The sequence below is a fragment of the Bombus pascuorum genome, chromosome 16 (assembly GCF_905332965.1).
Source record: "Bombus pascuorum chromosome 16, iyBomPasc1.1, whole genome shotgun sequence".
NCBI lineage: Eukaryota > Metazoa > Arthropoda > Insecta > Hymenoptera > Apidae > Bombus > Bombus pascuorum.
Genome location: NC_083503.1, coordinates 2,200,023 through 2,218,639, shown reverse-complemented (window position 1 = coordinate 2,218,639; position 18,617 = coordinate 2,200,023). Strand labels below are relative to the sequence as shown.

Genomic DNA, 18,617 nt, shown 5'->3' with positions numbered 1-18,617 from the left:
CGAAACGTAAACTTAATAATCGAAATGCGGAGGACTGCGGGACCTTTCGAAACGTCGCAATTTCCAGCTTCGACGTCCACCGGCCCATGAACCGCAAGTATCAAAGCCTGTTCGTGAGCCACGAATTTCCTGCCATTCGAAATACGCGATTCGCTCCAAGTGCCGTGCATCTCCACCTTCTCGTGCTATGGGAAGCACTTAAACACGTATACGCGCCGATTTATAAGTAGCCGACTCGCAGCAACCTCCAATGCAACGTCTTTTCAACATCCGCTGAGGAAACTCGTTGCGGGAAGCGATCAACTTCCTTGGCAACTAAGTGACTGCGGATTCTGCCAATACCAGCTAATGACAAAATGCGCAGTCACTTAGATGCCAAACAACAAATAGCTGCGACATGCTGCTACGTGGCGCGAGCTGGAAGACGAGGATGACGACTTTGCGAAGTAAGTTTTGTTGGTTGAAACAGAAAGGTTGGGACAATTAGAAGCGTTGGTATTAAGAAGCCTACAGACCGGGCTTGATCTTAATTAAAATTTAGTTCCGCTGTTTCTAGCTTCCAGTGACTAGGGTCGGTGATCTTCTCATCGAACTACGGGTCACGTTTCGCAAATCCTCCACATTTCAAGTCAACAACGTTCAAGCGTTTCCGTATCAGTCAAGTTATACTCGAGACAACGGTTCTAAATTGCTTGTAAATGCAGCGACCAGGCGACAAGATCCGTCATCTCTTATTTAATTGAACGCGTTTCTCAGCAGCTTTAATACGAGAACAGAAGGTCTGTCCCTCTTCATCTGCTGAATCAACTGGCCGTCCCATTAAAACACGTGTTTTGTACCTCGAATACTTGTTCGGTTATGCTAACTTTCCTACGGGCGAGTAGCAAATAAAATGAATTACTCGCGCGATCGTCGACTAAGGTGAAACTGCCGATATCTTTATGCGACTTTAACGTTTAGTGTTTTTAATGTATCGAGGAATTAACGGTTCAATCTGAAGCGATAATTACAATTTTACTTTTTACGGCTGGTCGAGTAACTTTAGCCTCCGAGAGCCGGAAAATAGAAACATTGGTGAAATTGGAAAAGCCAGAACCGCGCTAAATTTATCGGCGAAAGTTTTAATCACAGGTCAATTGAATTCCACTAAATTTTCTGTTTCCTGCTAACGATGCTGGTAATAACGGCTAGTAATAAATTCCTGTGCTTTACATAGCGTCGTAATGCAGCTAAGTTGCACGATATTGCTACTAGCATTACAAGTTTTATTATCCTGCGAGACACTAAACCTGTGTTCGACCAGAGCAAACCAAATTTTACGAAATACGATTGCTATGAAAAGTCGACGAGTACTTTGCTCCTGAAATAGCTAGAATTTGGCACAGTTATCGAATCGCTCGACGATATGTCCTTTTAGAAATCACGCTTAGCACATGGCACGTTCTCTTTTTCAGGATAATAAAGATCAGTCGTAAATATCGAATTGCGTGTGGTCGGGATTACCACGTCCGTCCTGGAAATCCTCTTTTACATCGTCGATTCTCTTCTCAGAAGCTACGACGCTTGAAACCAGCACATTGTGTCGCGTATTCATAAATCATCCGCGCTGGACGATAGGACGCTGTTTAATTTATAATTCGGCTGTGTAATTGTCCCAACGACAGTGGACATCATGCGATGAAACAAGCATTGGGTTGTCCGAAAAGTTTCTTTCGTTTTATAGGGAAATAATAGTCCTTTATTATTCAGGAATAATAATAGTAATAATAAATTAATAAAATAATATAAAACTGAAATTTTTGTTCATCTATTTATTATGAAACGAAAGAAACTTTTCGGACAACCCAATACGAGAAGTTACATTGTTCACGAATTTGGATACGAACCATGGTATATATATTTTTGATATTTAAAACGGCGTGCTGTTTTTGTTTTACACGGAGAATAAAATAATATTTTCATTGGATTGAATAGCGGTGCTGTTACCACTTGAACATGTCCCACTTTCTTCTTTAATTTTCTATTATTCAGATAAATATAAAGAAGTTGCTGTTAACGTGGAAACTTTGCCGTTTCGATTTTACAGTGGTTCGTTTCCCTCCTCAAAATTGCGAAACTTTTTAAACGCAGGAAAGTTAAAGTGTCTCAAAGGAAGAGATGAATTTGTAATGAGAGGAAGGAATAGAGACAAAGGGGAAGAGAGAACGAGACGGAAGAAGAAAAATGAGAGAGAGGGACAAAAGAAGAAAGGAGGGGAAATAAAACGGTGGAAGGAAAGGGGAAGAGGAAGCAGAAATGAGAAAAACACGGAAACGAAAAAGAAAAGGGAAGGGACGAGAGAGAAGGAAGAAAATAAAATGGAAAAATGATTGGTCCAGGTTACTAAATGTATTGTTAAACCTCCTTAACGGAGACCTACGTATTGCTTGTTAAACATCGAATTTAATTATTCAGGCAATCGTGAAAATCGTCCCACAGAAAATATTTGCGTAAAGAAAATCGTTAAACAAAGGATTTCCCACTACTGCGTTCGATGTACTCCTGTACTCCTTACGAAAAACGAGATTGAACCCAGAAATTGCTAGCAACTTGTTAAAACTTTTGCCTTCAATTATTACCTGCTTTGAAACTTATGCGATGATGGATAAAGATTATCAGATCTTAAGACAAAAACAAAGGATTCATACATTCAGCTTTATGGTAAAAATCTCCTTTTAAATGTGCCATGAATATTCTCAGAATTCGACCAAGTAATAATATTATCGTCCTTGACTCTTTCTCAGTTTTTCTATATTTCTAAGTAAACCTTGTTTCGTGCAGAACGAAAATAAAACATGTTGACAAGCATCCAAAACATATCTACCAGCGTTTTTTGTTCGTCTCACGAACCCACTTGTATCCAAACTCGCGCGCGATGTAACTTGAGACTCGTGAGATATCCCATTTGTTCTTAAGAAATCTACGTGGCTGTATATAAATTAGAAGGCGATTCGTCTGAAAATTTCAGCCATCTATTCAGCACGAATTGTCCACAAATACGTATCAGCAAACCTCAAAAGAACCTCTCGTTTTATAAGGAAATAATAGACAATGACCGATGATGAAGACCACCACAACGTTTGACAGATTAGGTCTCACACTTGTTCAAACATTGCATTGGATAAAGCAGCTGCGTGCAGATGGTGAGACATACTTTTGGAACAACCTAGTAACAAGAACAAGGTTACAAATTGGCAAACAAATGGCGGCTATTTCATCGAAAGGGGAGGCCATCAAGGAAAAAGCAAGTGAACAAGAACAGCCATTGCCGCGTGCGATAATCATCCGGATAAAATTGTCTCGAACGAGCAGCAATTCAACGTACCTACGTGTGTAACGTGGAACTTGGGACAATGCTTACATACGCGGCGATATTTTGCCAGGATGAAATTGGAGAAGTTGAGATGCGATTAACATCGCTCAGAAGATGAAACATAGCGTTGATGTACACGGCCCGGTTCATATCGATTCCCCTGAGTTTCTACGCAGACTATTTATCCGGTTGGCCTTAATCCGGCGTTTGACTCGGCGATGGAATTCGTCCAAGCACATCCTTCGTCTACGGGGGTTTCTCGATTGCCGCGACGGTTGAATTTCGAAAACAAAAAGGGCTGGCGGATGCTGTAAGCGGATTGGCCGAAATCCGTCCGCTCAAAGAGGGAAAATTGGAATTGAACATTTTTTACGACGGAATGAAATCGGTCGTACGAGGATGAAAGTTTCTGATAAACTGCGCGGTAGGACGCTGTTATTTTAAATAATCCTTTCACGGCAACCATGAAATTGGCTGTGGGCGGATTACATCCTCAGAAGCCTGTTACCTTGGTCCTTTCACCGTTACATCATCGATGTAACGCTCCGCTGGCCCAGCTTTGAATCTGCTTTTGAAAAAGCGAATGCGATCGTATACGTACACCGTAAAAGGATACGGTGTATACAATTTTTGATAAGCTTAACACTTGGCCTGCTTTATAGCCAGCTATTGTAGCCTTCGTCTTTGTGGCGTACTTCGATCTCTGTAGCTCATAGCTTGCGGTATTATATGTATAAGCCAGATACTTTTGTAATGGCCGCGTTATAAAAAGAATCTTCCGATTATACGAGCGCTCGTGAGTCGATCGTCCAAGGTGCAGGCGATAAAACGTGGAAACCTCTCTCGGGGTCCAGTGTCAGGGTTCGTGGCGGCCGATAATTTAAACATTCGCCGACATGGAACCTTTGATGATCGGTTTCAGTCAGTCGCCGGGCAAATGTCAAAAGGTCCAAATCCCAGACTTCTGTCGACTTCGTCGCATTAACACTGGCACACCAATACAAATGCCTGGTTTTACAATTTTATAAGTGTGCCAGCCGTTGAAGGATCATTAACAATGGCAAAAAGAAAATAGAAAGTTAGAAAATAATAAATCAATAAATATACAAATTTTTTATTATTACGTATTTTTGAAAAACCAGTCTTCCTGTCAGCTTCCTCTTAATTGCAGCGTTAAATGGCCGAGTAAATGAACGAACGTGACTGTTTCTTTCTGAAACCATCAAGTCTCTCCCTACAAATTCAGAAGTAGCATGATCGAAAATTCTGGAGGAGTAAGGACTGCCGTTTACGTGCCATCGATCGCCATCTGCGGATCCTGCTTCCAGAGAGTTTGTGCGTGTTTGAAGATCTGCCTACTCGCAACAGCTGAAAATCGACGATCTTCCTGACTCATGAGAATCCTAATTTCGAGGAACAAAATTTCTATCTTTTAATCCAGTCCATAATCTCGCCCATAGATTGGAAAATTAATAACTGACACGTCTCTGTAACAGCAGGAATGATACAAGGCTAACAACAGGAACATCTATAGTTGTTAAGAGAATTATCAAAGATGAAAGCGATAACGCGTCGCAAGAAAAGAATTTTTAATCTTAAAGAGAGAAACGATAAATTAGCGAAATATCGAAACAAGTTAGGGTCTCGTAATAGTTTATTTCGTCGATCAAACAATTCTGCTTGGAAGTGCACGGCTTATCTTATCGCGCGCACTAGGCGCGACATATCAGACAGCTACAGGACGATAAGACGAAGGAAGGAAAACTGTTGGGGGTGAAAAAGGATTCGGCAAAATCGCATTGTAAGCTCTTTGAAGATATCCCTCTTTCTAACTCAAGATGCGAAGCGTGGAAGATCGTGGGATAATCTTTTTTCATGAGATCGTATATCTTTGTAGGGTAACAGCTATAGCGTGATACAAAATACGACGGTGGCATTGACACGAGAAATTCCGTGGACTAGCGCAAGGAAATCCATCTTAGAATTCTACTGCAAGGAAAGTTGCCATGCTTGGAATATTTCGTCTGTGTGATTCTATGCAGATCTTTAGATCATTAGCTCGTTAGGCCGATGTAAACAGATAGGTGAGAGGAAACGTATTGTTATAACAAGGTTTTATGTAACATCCATTAAAGATAAAATGTTCATAGAATTATATTCCATTCTTTGGTGAACGTAAGAACTTTATATCTATGTTTAATGCTATTGTTTCTAATTTGTGGAAAATATCCAAGCCCAAGAATACTTATGTGAAAACACAAAGAATATGAGATATATAGCCAAGAGCAGACCTAAGGGAACAATGTTTTCCTTGTTTCTAGAAATTTTTAAACAATGCCTCTGTATTTATATTTTTGTATTTTTGTATGTTATATTATAATTGTATTTTTTAATGTAAATAGTCCTATACATGTATAATACGTACACAATTCTCTCCTTAATTAATGCCGAGTAATCAGGATAACGAAGCTGATAATGAGACGTATATCTCTCGCAAAATTCTTCAAATTACGAACTAACGAACGAACACGGTTTTCTTAATCACAATTTCCTTGTATATTTTCCAAAAAATTGCTGGAAGTATGGAGAATTCCTTAATGCTTTGCATACGTCTCTAAATACAGTTGTATTAGCCCAACATAATTTACAAAATAACTAATTCTAAGGTTCGATAAAAAGAACCTATATTCGATTCATCTTCAGGTATTAACGTACGTCTGTCTTTGGTGTTTCAGTGTGGTGGATTTCCGTGCGTCGAGAGTATCAAGCGCAAATCGCCAAGGGTAAGTGCAACGACGAGCTTTCTGAACGCGATCTGTCGTCTTATTTCACATCGTTCGTAATATATCGGCAACTAAATGATTGCGGGTTCTGTCAACACCACCCAATGACGAAATCCGCAAGCACTTAGTTGCGAATCCAATGTAAAAAAGTGGAAAACGTTCGCGTGTGTACGTGGAAGCTCGTGTGGGGATCAGATTTCAAAGATCGTACTTGGACGAACGAGCACGATGGGTTCCGTTTGCCTGGCGATTCGCGCCAGGCCGAAGAAAGAAGCTTCGCAACATGAATTTGTGGGTATTCAGACGTCTTTCTTATGTAATCAAATTACTGGAATCCAATTAATACAGTGTCGATAACGCGGCGACGTTAGCTCACGAAGCTCAGACGAACTCGAGTGAGTTCGTTCGCCGGCACAGACACACGTACATACGTAAACTAACATATAAACGAACACGTAGATGCACGGACACACAGGGCCACGCGATCGTAATTAACCGCACATTCGATGCATGTATGCAGAAACCACGCGTTGTTTGCGAATAGCAATTCCGAGCGTACGGGATTGAATGTAACACGGGGCGCACACAACGTGGCCAATGCGAACAGTATCGTCCTGTGTGTTCGTCTTACGGGCCTATTACTGAACTTGGCCCGGCTTGCCCATAGGATTGTTCAATGAGTGATTATGCGGCCGAAAATGAGCAAGATTTGCGGAACACCGGCAAATGATAGCTTACCCGTGACGCTGCAACGTGTTATACAGCATGCAAATTACCCTACGCCTGTGTTACACGGCAATTGGACGTTGCAGCGTTACCCGAAATATCATGCGCCATCTTACGTGATGTTATCGTTAGTCTGATGAAAATCTTAATCTCTGATAATTCTCTGATTAAGTGGAACGCGCGTTCGCTACTTTGCTTTTTTGTTTTTTCTTATTTATTTACAGTCAAGGCAATATCGAGCGTTATCGGCGACTATTGGCTGAATTAACTAAGGGTTTACGATCACTAGGACCAGAACATTCCGCTCATAAATCGTCGAGAATTCCAATAATATTGCAGCAAGCTACCGACGTATTAGGCTGTCCGGGAAGTCTCTTTTTTTTGTTTTATATTAATTTATCGAACGAACGTAATATTCTTATTATGTTTTATTTATTTTTACTTTGTCCATGCCTTTCTGCTTTGGACGAGTTTTTGGTTTTACATCCTGCACATCTATCACGCTTTTTACATTTTCTCAGTCTTATGGCGTTATCACCATATTGCCTCCTCCCTTGTATCTATCTAATTAAACTCTAAACTCTTTTCCTTGTCTGTATCTATCTAAACTCTTATGTATCTACCTCCTCTTTTATCCACTCTATTATATTGTACTCTGTTGTATAATTTATCTCTAAAACTATGGCAACTTTTGGGCTTTTGCCTCCTTGCTGTGCTTCCTTATTGTTGTTCTCCCCAGTCTTGTATTGCCCTTCTCTTCTCCATTATTATTTTCAGTTCCTTTAGTCCTTCTCCAGTTTCGTTGAACGAACATAATAATAGAAATAGAACGAAATGGATCATATCTAATTTAATAAAATAAAGTACAACAGAAATTGTTGTTCATCTATTATCACCTTATGAAACGAAAGAAACTTTTCCGACAACCTAATACCTCGCTATGGCGTCGAGGTTGTAGTTGTTTCATTTTCTTCTCGCTTCGTTCTACTTCTTACATTCCAGCGTCGTTTCATTGATAGTTATTGGTATATTACATGGGGTAGGTTATTGTTAAGGACAACATGAGCATGTGATAGTTTGCTGTGTCCAGGTCTGATTAGGGTTATCGTCGCTTGTCGTATCCTATTACATTTAGAGTTTGATATTTGTAACTTTATCTGTTACTAATGATTTTAATTAAACGAGATGAGATCTGACGATATTAGAGTTTTTTAACGATGTAACGACAATGTCAGTCAATCGATGTAACGTTAGCAGCTTCCTTCGTTAATTCATTAACGAAATTACTGGTAAATTCTGGTTCAACGAGAGAGAACATTTCCCTAATAATACGAATAGCAGCACTGGAATGGTTCGATTGGAAATTATCATAGTGACACAAATAGTAAATACAATGGAATTAGTTAATAGGTAACGATACATGGTAATTAAATGCACAGAAAATTTGCTTCATAGAGGATTATTAGCACCGGAAACAACGCCACTAGATATTAAACTACAATTCCAATTCTGTCGCGTTATAGTAACATGTTCTCTGAAATGAAGCAGGTTACAGATTTGCTGGACAAAAATAATTAATCAAATTAACACTTTGACTGCCACAAAGAAAGATACAATGGCAAAAGAACAATAAATCGATGGTGTAAGACAACATACTTCCCCAATGGACCGTTTGTTCCACAAAATATTCATATGAAAGTAGTAATATTCTAATAAATATGTTTTAACATTTACTTTCAATAATTTACAAAAGTTGAAACAATATATGTTTTTAACATTTACTGCAACTTAATCTGTAATTCCATAATCGTTGGATATCTTTTGCTTACAAAATTGGAAACTAATATCACAATTTAATTACCACACGTATTAACACTTTGACTGCCACGCAGAAATCACACGTTTCGCTCTGGACGCCACGGGAGTATTTTTATCATTCAAAATGTATAATGGGAAAATAATAATAAATTGACGATGTAAGACGACATTCTTCCTAAATGGACCGTTTGTTCCAGAAAATATTCTAATAAATATGTTTTAATATTTATTTTAAATAATTTATAAAAGTTGAAACAATATATGTTTTTAACATTTACTGCAACTTAATCTGCAATTCCACAATCGTTGGATATCTTTTGCTTACAAAATTGGAAACTAATATCACAATTTAATTACCACACGTATTAACACTTTGACTGCCACGCAGAAATCACACGTTTCACTCAGGACGCCACGGGAGTATTTTTATTATTCAAAGCGTATAGTGGCAAAATAACAATAAATCGATGATGCAAGACAACATTCTTCCCCGATGGACCTTTTATCTTATTGGTGGTCACGGGTGACCACCGTGGCGTATTGGTAACAGTTGATAGCGACATATTGTAACGAGGTTTCGTTTATTTCAACAAACCATTCGCATTCGTCATTTCGTCGTAAGCAAAACGTGCAGAATATATCGTTGAAACGTGTGAAAGATATTAGTAAACAGCATTATGATTATTTTTACGATTTCGACGAAACATTCGGCTGAGATGGCAGAGGTCCAGGAAAAAATTATGTTTGTGATAAACCAAAGGTAGTGGTAGAGTACGAGAGAGGAAAATGTGCTGTAGATTTATCAGATCAAATGATAGCATATTCTACAGCGCATAGAAGAACCCTCAAGTGGCATACAAAATTAACTTTAGAATTATTGTTAAATACATCAATTTCAAACGCGATGATACTCTATAATTGAGTAACAAAAACAAAAATCAAGGTACCAGATTTTAGAATGGCACTCGCAATGCACCTTACACAATGCCATTCACCAAAACCGTCAAATATACTTATTCGATAAACATTGCCACACGAAATACAGAAGAAAGAATGGCAAGCGTAGCTGGCACAAAAATTTGACAGAAAGTGTTATAAAAAAAATGTTAAACAATTAGGATCAAAAATTGCTAGGAATCGAACCAAAAAGTGACCACCTATGGTCCAGATTGTATCGATGAACATTTATGTTTAAAGTGTTCTAACACAGTGCACCGTTAGATGCAACATTTGTTCCCATTTTTGTTTATTGTTGTTCTAATGAAAATGTTTAATTGCTCAATGGGGCACTTTTTATTTTAAAGTATCTTCTTTGTACCGGTTATATTCAAAATACCCTAACTGTTAATTTCCATACAATTTTTATAATTGTAAGAAGTTGAAGCTCTCCAGTCACCAATGACCTACCATGGCGTCACAGGAGAAACCGTGGCCGGGTTGACCAACGTGCAGTCAAAGTGTTAACCCTAATCGTGGAAAATCAAAGGTATCTGCGACACCCATGTCGTTCACATAATTGACTTTCCTCTCTGATAAGATACCATGAACGAAACCAGACAATCTACGTGAAAGCTTTCACCAGTGACTTCCACTTATTCCAAAACGCACTAAAAGGCGAGCGTGAAACAAATTTGTAAAATAGAAAAATACAGGAAATCGATGTATAACTAGGCAGCTGTAAAAAGTATGTTATAGAGCGAAATGGTAGGAATATCGGGAGCAGAGAGAAAAATCGTGTAGTAAAGTACAAGTAGCAATGTATAAGACGAAGTAAAGACGAAAATGGCGCGGCAGGGGAAAATCTGAAAACAATGCGCCCCACCTACCTATGTATGTGCATACAGTGCATAGGTACAACTGCATTGCGTCAGATGCATCGTACGCTAGTCCGGAATAACGATACGTCGCTTCGTCGCCTACCACGCCGTTGTGCCTTGCCTCGGAACAATAATATTACACGTCCTCTCGTCTATTTTCTAGCTGACACCGAACTGCTGCCACTTGCTGCGTGGAATTATTCCAAGTACTCCTTCCTTCTATCTAAATTTCCGAATCCTGAGAAAATTGAATCCTCCATACGCCAGACGAGCTTTCTACGTTTCTCTAGTGCGATCCATGTTATTTCTATCTGTTTGACGAATTGACAGAGCACCAATTGTTCTCATCTTTAATTCCACCCTATTCGTACTCGCCAACTGCTATTTTGCTTCACACAATTTAACACTTTGACTGCCACGCCGAAGTCACGTGTTTCGCTCAGGACGCCACAGTGTTTTAACACAGTGCACAGTTAGATGCAACATTTGTTCTAATAAAAATGTTTAATCGTTCAATGGGGTACTTTTTGTTTCAATTTTCTAACTGTCAATTTTCATTCAAATTTTACAATTGTCCAAGAGCTTCAGTCACCAATGACCACCATGGCGTCACCATAGCCGGTCATATTTGACCAACGTGACAGACAAAGTGTTAAAGGCCGCAAATAAAAAGAGAATAAATCAGGTAGCACGATTTTTCTAGAAGAGTTAAAATCGATTATATTGATCTAACTCCATAGTTTTCAACAACTAACTTTCCATTTCTGTTTCTGTTATCCTGCGGAACAGTTAAAAAATACTGACAATGTTAATTATACTCGCTAAGGTGATCTGAATCAAGTTAAAATTAATATTATTCGCTTCTTAACAAACACAGTGGATTTAGCATTTATTTTCAGGAAACTTGTACCTTAAAATCTAACTCGTTCCATTTTTCAAATATTTCGTATTAAAATTCAGCTTTTCAATCAGCAAGGTAGGCAAAGTGAGGAAATCATCGTATCTTTGCTATGTGGTATAAAAATTCGTCCAACCATAGTTCTGAGAAAGTTGCGCTAATTGTAGTTTGGTCAAGAAAGATCTCTACTTTGTAGAGAGAACTTGCAACTTGTAATATCCTGAACGTACAGACGCCGTGTTCTGACGTCTCGAGACTACTACAGCTAGCTTTAACAGGAATGTAATGATGTATCGATGATACACTGAATAGAACTGTACACTATCGGTGCGTCATGAAACTCTCAATAGTGCTACGTAATTGGTACAGCAGCAAATTGATTGAATACCGTTCTGGACCACCGTAACCTACATCTCAAAGTTGCAAACTAAGATTCTTTCCGGATAACGAAACGCAGCAGAAAAATATTTACGAATTCCAATGCCGAGAGCTGTGCAACTTTGTTTTCATCGATCGAGCTGGTCTGATCGTCGAATTTTTACTTCTTACCATCGTATAATCCGTGACATCTTTCAACTTCCATCATTCCTAGCTTCCAAACTTTATCAACGTAATTATTTTAACTTTTTCAACGTAATTAAATTTCAAAATAAACAGATCCCTAAAAGTGTTTAAATATTGTCCGAAAAGTTCCTTTCTTTTTATAAGCAAGTAGTAGATACACGACATTTTTGGTTTTGTATTATTTTATTGAATCATGTTTAACGATGCACAAAATGCATCATACGTAAATCCATAAAATAATATAAAATAAGAAATGTTGTGTATCTATTATTTCACTTATAAAACGACAGGAACTTTCCGGACAACGTAATACTTGGTAATCGTCGAGTCACACGTTTGCTAACTATCCGACGTTCCAGGGCAGGTATTTTGCAAACTAGCAATGAGAATAAAAATTGCCAAGTTAATTGCATTACCTTGCATGCAGGAACTTGCCCACATACGTACATACGTATTTCCCTGTAAATCCCAACATTTGGAGGAAGCATCGGTAGCAGTGACGAGGTTGAAACATCAATTATTTTGTCCATATTTTATCTACGCTACCTTCTGCTCGATAATTGACAATATTACAGCCGGAGCATTATCTATCTTCATCCATCGCGAGTTAACCGAAATTTACACCGATGTGTATCATAAATTCATGGCGGGACGCTGCTGCTGGCGAACAAGTCGCGAAGGAAGAAGCGAGTGGCTGGCAAAATATCGATCGCCGAGAAAGGATTGCACTCTTTCGAAGGATTCGCACGTTGGGCTGCATGGAAAGTGGGCCGCGAGAATGGAGGCGGCCAGAATCGTTAGCAGAAATGAAAACAAATTGCCTGGGTAGGCGGCTTCCGAGAGGCGAAGCCACCGGGCAAAAGTGTGATTTGACAAATGACGTATGATAAAAGCGCGCAACGTTCATTAAAGGAAATGGTCGGCGGCCTGGTAATGCAACTCCGATCATAAAACTGATGCATTGTAAACACCTTTAGGGTTTGCATGTCGCAGCGATATCGGGCGATATCTTCCACGCGAATCGGGTTACAGCTTCATACGCCAACGTCGTTTACAACTTTATGTCCTCCGGGTTAAGTACGCTTTTAACCCTTTCACTGCCAAGATTTCGTATTTTCCCAGCGCCGTATGCACTCGCCATATCGCGGCCAGCACTCCCCGCCGCTCCATTGAATACCATTTTACGGTTTCCACGTGTACAAGCTCGCGTCTCGTCAAATTATTCCTACGTTTTATTTCGCCACGCAACGTCACGTCAATTTCCCTCCTTTTGAAATATTCCGCCAGTTAATTCTTTGCAAGAGAATTAGTTCGCGTCGAATCGGGTAATATTGGCTTGGCAACTAAGTGATTGCGGATTTTGCCATTAGGTGGTATTGACAAAATCCGCAATCACTTAGTTGCCATAGAAGCTGCGTGGAGTGGCTAGGAGAAAGTGTTGTTTGAGGTACCAACTTCTTATGGAAATACAAATATGTGAAGAGTGCTTCAAGGAAATACCCTAAGCGCTGAGAAAGAAGCTTCTTGGGGCAAAAGGGAAGCTTATGCATTAACGTTACAAAGAAAACTTTGTTGGAAGATCCATTCGCTCGTTGGGTGGCACACACAAAGGCCAAGAAGCAATTAATTAATGTTTAATGGAATTTATCGGATTCGAGTATTGTTAATGACTATTAAAGGAAGATTGAACTTAAATTCTAGTCTACGGAATATTTTCTACTAACATTTGCTAGGGAAGTGGCTATCATCGAATCTATGCAAATTAGAATCACTTTCAATACCTTCCCTAGTAACAACTAATACACAGACAATATTTTACTAGAAACTTAAAAACCAAAAATTATCAGCTAAATTGTAAAAGAGAAAATTTTGCTCACTGCTAAATGCTTCACTATACAATCAATAGTTCTCCACTTCTAGTCTCCTATTTCAAGAGTGGCTTTCTGAAAAACTTACCTTTCTTAATTTAGCTTGGTCGTGTTAAGGTTTTAGTACATCAAACATGTAGATAATTTTAGTAAGCTAATCTCATCTTCTAACTTTCCTTTTGCAAATATTGGAATACAGTTAAACGTGCAGTTAAAGCATCTCCGAAAGAGAATTTCCTCGAAAAGGTATCGGATTCTCGCGAGAGCTTGAACAAAATGGGGGGAGTTGAATGGTAAATGGAGAAGTTAGCACGTGACGAACTAGATCGGAATTTAGATTGTTCAGTTTGGCAAATCGATTAACAAAAATACTTCTGTAATGCTACGCAATCTCATCTGGACTCAGTTAACTGTACAGGCTGAGTCACTTGATACTGCTTTATCGTACTCGACGACATAATCTCCTCGACGATATCGAGAACATTTAGCGAAACTGGAAAAAGAATCTTGACGATTCCAGGCTTCTTCAACTTGTGCCGTAGAAATTCAAGAGGACTTCGATACGCGTATTGGAGATCTTGTTTCATAGCAAAAAAACCGAACAAGCGTTCGTTGGACCCTTTCTTCTTCTCTTTACTTTCAAAAATCTACGATTACGTTGATCTACTTGAGGAGGAAACGACTGTTGTGAAAGAGTACGATTTTCGAGAAATACACAGCTTAAAATTCTGAACTGTAGAAAAATATTGTTGGAAACTCTGTGACATTTCGAAGAAAGCTAAATCCTATTTTATCTTCTCTTTGGTCACAGCTAGAAACACTGTTTCGTATTTATTTAATGCACAACCTTTTGTTCTATTAAAGCAACGTTGCATCAACACATTTCATTTACAATTTTTTCAGTTAATTTACAGTATCGAATTCTGTTCTTTTAACATTGTAAAAGGAAATTTCGAAAATTGAACACATTTTCTATTACTATCTCTTCTTTTACCTAGATCTTGCAATTTTAGGAAGTTTGAAAAAATCAGGGAATTTATAGCGTACTAAAATATTATTTTCCTAAATGTACACATTTTATTTTCCTTTTCCTTCATCAAACAACAGATAAATTACTTTACATTCCACAATAATGTTGCATTTATGTAACTTTTAAAGACACCTTCTTTTTGACAATTTATTATCTAATTTAGAAAAAATACTATTCCTAAATGCATAACTATACTTTTATTACTTTCTAGTTTTCGTTTCTAAAGGATTACGTAACTCCATTAGTAATAAAAGGAATGATTGATGCGACTGGAATATCGATGAGAATGTCGATATAAATACATAATTTATAACATGCAAGAATCGAATATTATTTCATCCAAATTCGGAGGAATACAGGCCAGAATTGGATTAAGGTCCTCTGATAGTTATGTACGTACGTAATCGCCTTAAAACATGATGTAAGAGTTGCAATTAGCCACAGCAGCAACAGCAGCAATCACATTGGTAAACAAGGTCTCAGCCTTCTAAATTCTAAAGCAATTCGTCTTACTTTCAATTAACAACATTAAACTTTACAAAGTGCTTAAGTATTCCCTTAATAACGTAAGGAGGAAAATGTAGTTTAATTTTTAACAAACACTCTCTTCGTGTTTATTACCAAGCCAATTATTCTAATTTTCATTTCGCACACCAATGAATCATTATTATGAAACACCACAGGCTTATCGAGTCGAAGGAGTTTCATTCTTTTAGAAATATTCTGCGCGATACGAAACTGGAAAGACACTTAAGTACACGTGAAACGATAAATTTGCAAATATTCCTATTACAACAATAATTAAACCCAACAATCCTATATGAATCCAATTTCCTGCATAGAGAAATTACAAGCTGGAATGGAGAATCGGCGTCTGTTCGCTTCAAATGTTTTTCCCTCCAAACATGTTCCATTTATGCTTCTACGTAACAGTCGCTGCAGTATTGCCTGTCGCAAGTATCGACACTGTTAGTTAACCAATAGAGCAGGACGACTTTGGAATTCAATTTGCAGACTGGAATCGCACGAGTTTTTAAGTTGTACCACGTACCAAAGTGGACACGTAATTTCCGTTGGATCGATTAACGGTACACAGCATTTTCAAGAGTGGATTAAAATCCATCGACCTATCGCGTAATATCGGTCGTTTTCTACAAAGTGGATGAAGATTCCCGTGACTACCTTTTGTATTTCACGGCTGTCGAACGTCTTTATTGTCGTCGAGCGCACGGTCGCTTTTACATCAACGAGATATTAACGATCCCGAGAAATAAGAGCCAATTAAAATTATGGCATGAGATAAATCGCGATGTATCTCCGCATTCATCTCCAAACAAGTTGCATTGAGAATGCAACTGGCCTCGCCCGACGCTTAGAATTTTCTCTACGCTAGCAACCAGCTTATCTCGACGTAATAAATAATATAAAAATATAAATAGACCGTGGAACAGTCAGCGAAACGACTGTTGCACTACTCAGTTAAAAGTTTAAAAATACCAGGAAATAATCGCATCTCCACTTCTCCGATTATTTTTCTCAAAGAGTATAACCTTCAACAAAGACTTCAGAAATGTTGTGGTATAATTGTCGAACAAGGTCAATAAAAGTCACAATCGAAGGATGCTAAATATCAGGTTAAAAAGACAATAATTTTGCTGCGCGTCGTGCAAAACGATAATTTATAAAAAGTATTCTCGCATAATGTGCGATATAAGATAAATATTAGAAAAAGCGGAATTTGTAAAAACCGAATTGTCATTGTCGTTATAACCTGCCGTCGATGAAATTAACATGTGAAATTTGCAAAAGAAAATACGGGAATCTCTCGTATCTATATCGAGAAATATCCATTAAAAGCGTTAAAAATGCGCACAAGAGCATCAAACTCATATTGATACCGGATCCATATTTATACGCATACGTTTTAATTCGATTTCCTAAACGACAACGCTCGGTCAAACGTTTTTTGTAGCCATCATGGAAACTTTTTCTCTGTGTTTATATTGACAACACTGTCCTCTATATACGCGTGTTTATGAAACTAACGTTGTAAAAATATAACGTCGCCAATGATACGCCTAGGTTAAATTACAAATGAAATTAAAAATCTATTTTAATCCAATGGAAATCCGCTAAGCCATGCTTGTTGTACAAACGAATTTTTTGGCACTTCGTGTTTAACAGTTCGGAAATTTTGTGAAAGTACTGGGCGAATTACAGTCTGTTTGCTATTTTCTAGATACATACTTTTTGCGTACACTATTTCCTTTGTGTATCGTCAATTCTAACGGATTTAACATTAACTGAACCGAATAGTGGAAAATATGTTCATGAAATGAAAGGAACGAAGATATTAACAAATATATGTAATATGGAACGTCATATTACTAATGTTATTCAAGACATAATATTAATATATATTTAAATGTCATAAAAAAGAAACAGTTTTATATATAATACAATTTAACAAAATTTTTAATTATTGTGTATTAAATCACAATTGATAAGTTGAGATTAAAATGATTATCCTCATCTGAGGCAATTTTATAGTTGTTATTTGTTAATATACCTTAAATTCTATGTACATTTTAAATATGGTACACAAAATTTAGGTTGCAAAGAACAATAATAAAAATTTAATATTTCAATAACATCTCTCACGATTATAATTCAAATATTTTTCAAAATGGCGCACGAGTGTTACATATAGAATTCCTTACGCATAATTTACCTTTTATGATCTAATAATTTTTCGTCAAATAATAATAATAAGAAGAATAATAAGAATAACAAAATAACTTGCAATTAGTAAAATATCATTTGTTTTATCACTGAATTTGTACAACAGAGAATATATTAATATTGAAAACTTTGATGACTTGCAAAATTTCACTAGTGTAAGATGGCCTGGTATACGATTCCATTAGTATACAACATATGGCTTCATCGATCTCAAAATAATCTCATCTTATCAATTATAAATTAAACAGATAAAATCAATGTTATAACTCACATAAAGCCAATGATTACGATTTCTTTCCAACGATGACCATTGTTTGAAGCACTGAGTCACCGTAAAACGTAAATACCAGTCTATTACAATCAGCGTACAATACGTATAATGGCGAAGTAACGATTTGTTCTCGAACTTTTCACGAATATACGTATCTCGAAATCGTTTCTCGACGAAAATACATATTCGTTTATGCGCGGTTTATATCGCGACGAAATATTCATTTCTCGCGGAAAATATTTCGATATCGATTACTTATGCGTCACTGAAATACGAATTTTACTATTCACTTCGTACAAGCAACACCGTTTGACGAAACGACGATCGGAAATGTTCCACTACAAACTAGAGGTCGCAATCTCTTTCCGGATTCGTCTGTCTTTCCGGCTCTGTAATTGGCCGATTTCCTGCTGCCATATTTAGTTCTGTGAGGAACGCGGGAACGCGTTTATCGAGAAATTTCGTTCCATAATTTTATTTAACGCATATCGTCAGAAGTTGTGAATATTCAATTCTCCGGTTATCATCATCAGTGTATCAACGTTATTAACTTTCGATATCGAATTAACAAGCAGAATTCTTCTTATATAAAATAAATAACCTCATGTATATATTCGAAGTGACGCAATTGAAATGTTTCTCTTTTAATTGGAATTATTAATCGAAAGGCAGACATTTTTGAAACTCGTATTGTATCAAGCACTTATTCTGTCATTATTAGCACTTGTATCTTTTCGTACCATATTCC

At 37.6% G+C, this 18,617-nt stretch overlaps 1 protein-coding gene across 10 annotated transcripts in view; it reads left to right on the top strand.

Annotated features, from left to right (window-relative positions):
- Positions 1-18,617, top strand: part of LOC132915224 (neurexin 1) — a 622,298-nt gene that overhangs the window by 34,520 nt on the left and 569,161 nt on the right. For all 10 annotated transcript variants that reach the window (XM_060974986.1, XM_060974985.1, XM_060974982.1 and 7 more), the window contains exon 2: positions 6,088-6,135. In XM_060974986.1, the coding sequence (XP_060830969.1) occupies positions 6,088-6,135 (48 nt within the window). The remainder of the gene's footprint in view (positions 1-6,087; positions 6,136-18,617) is intronic.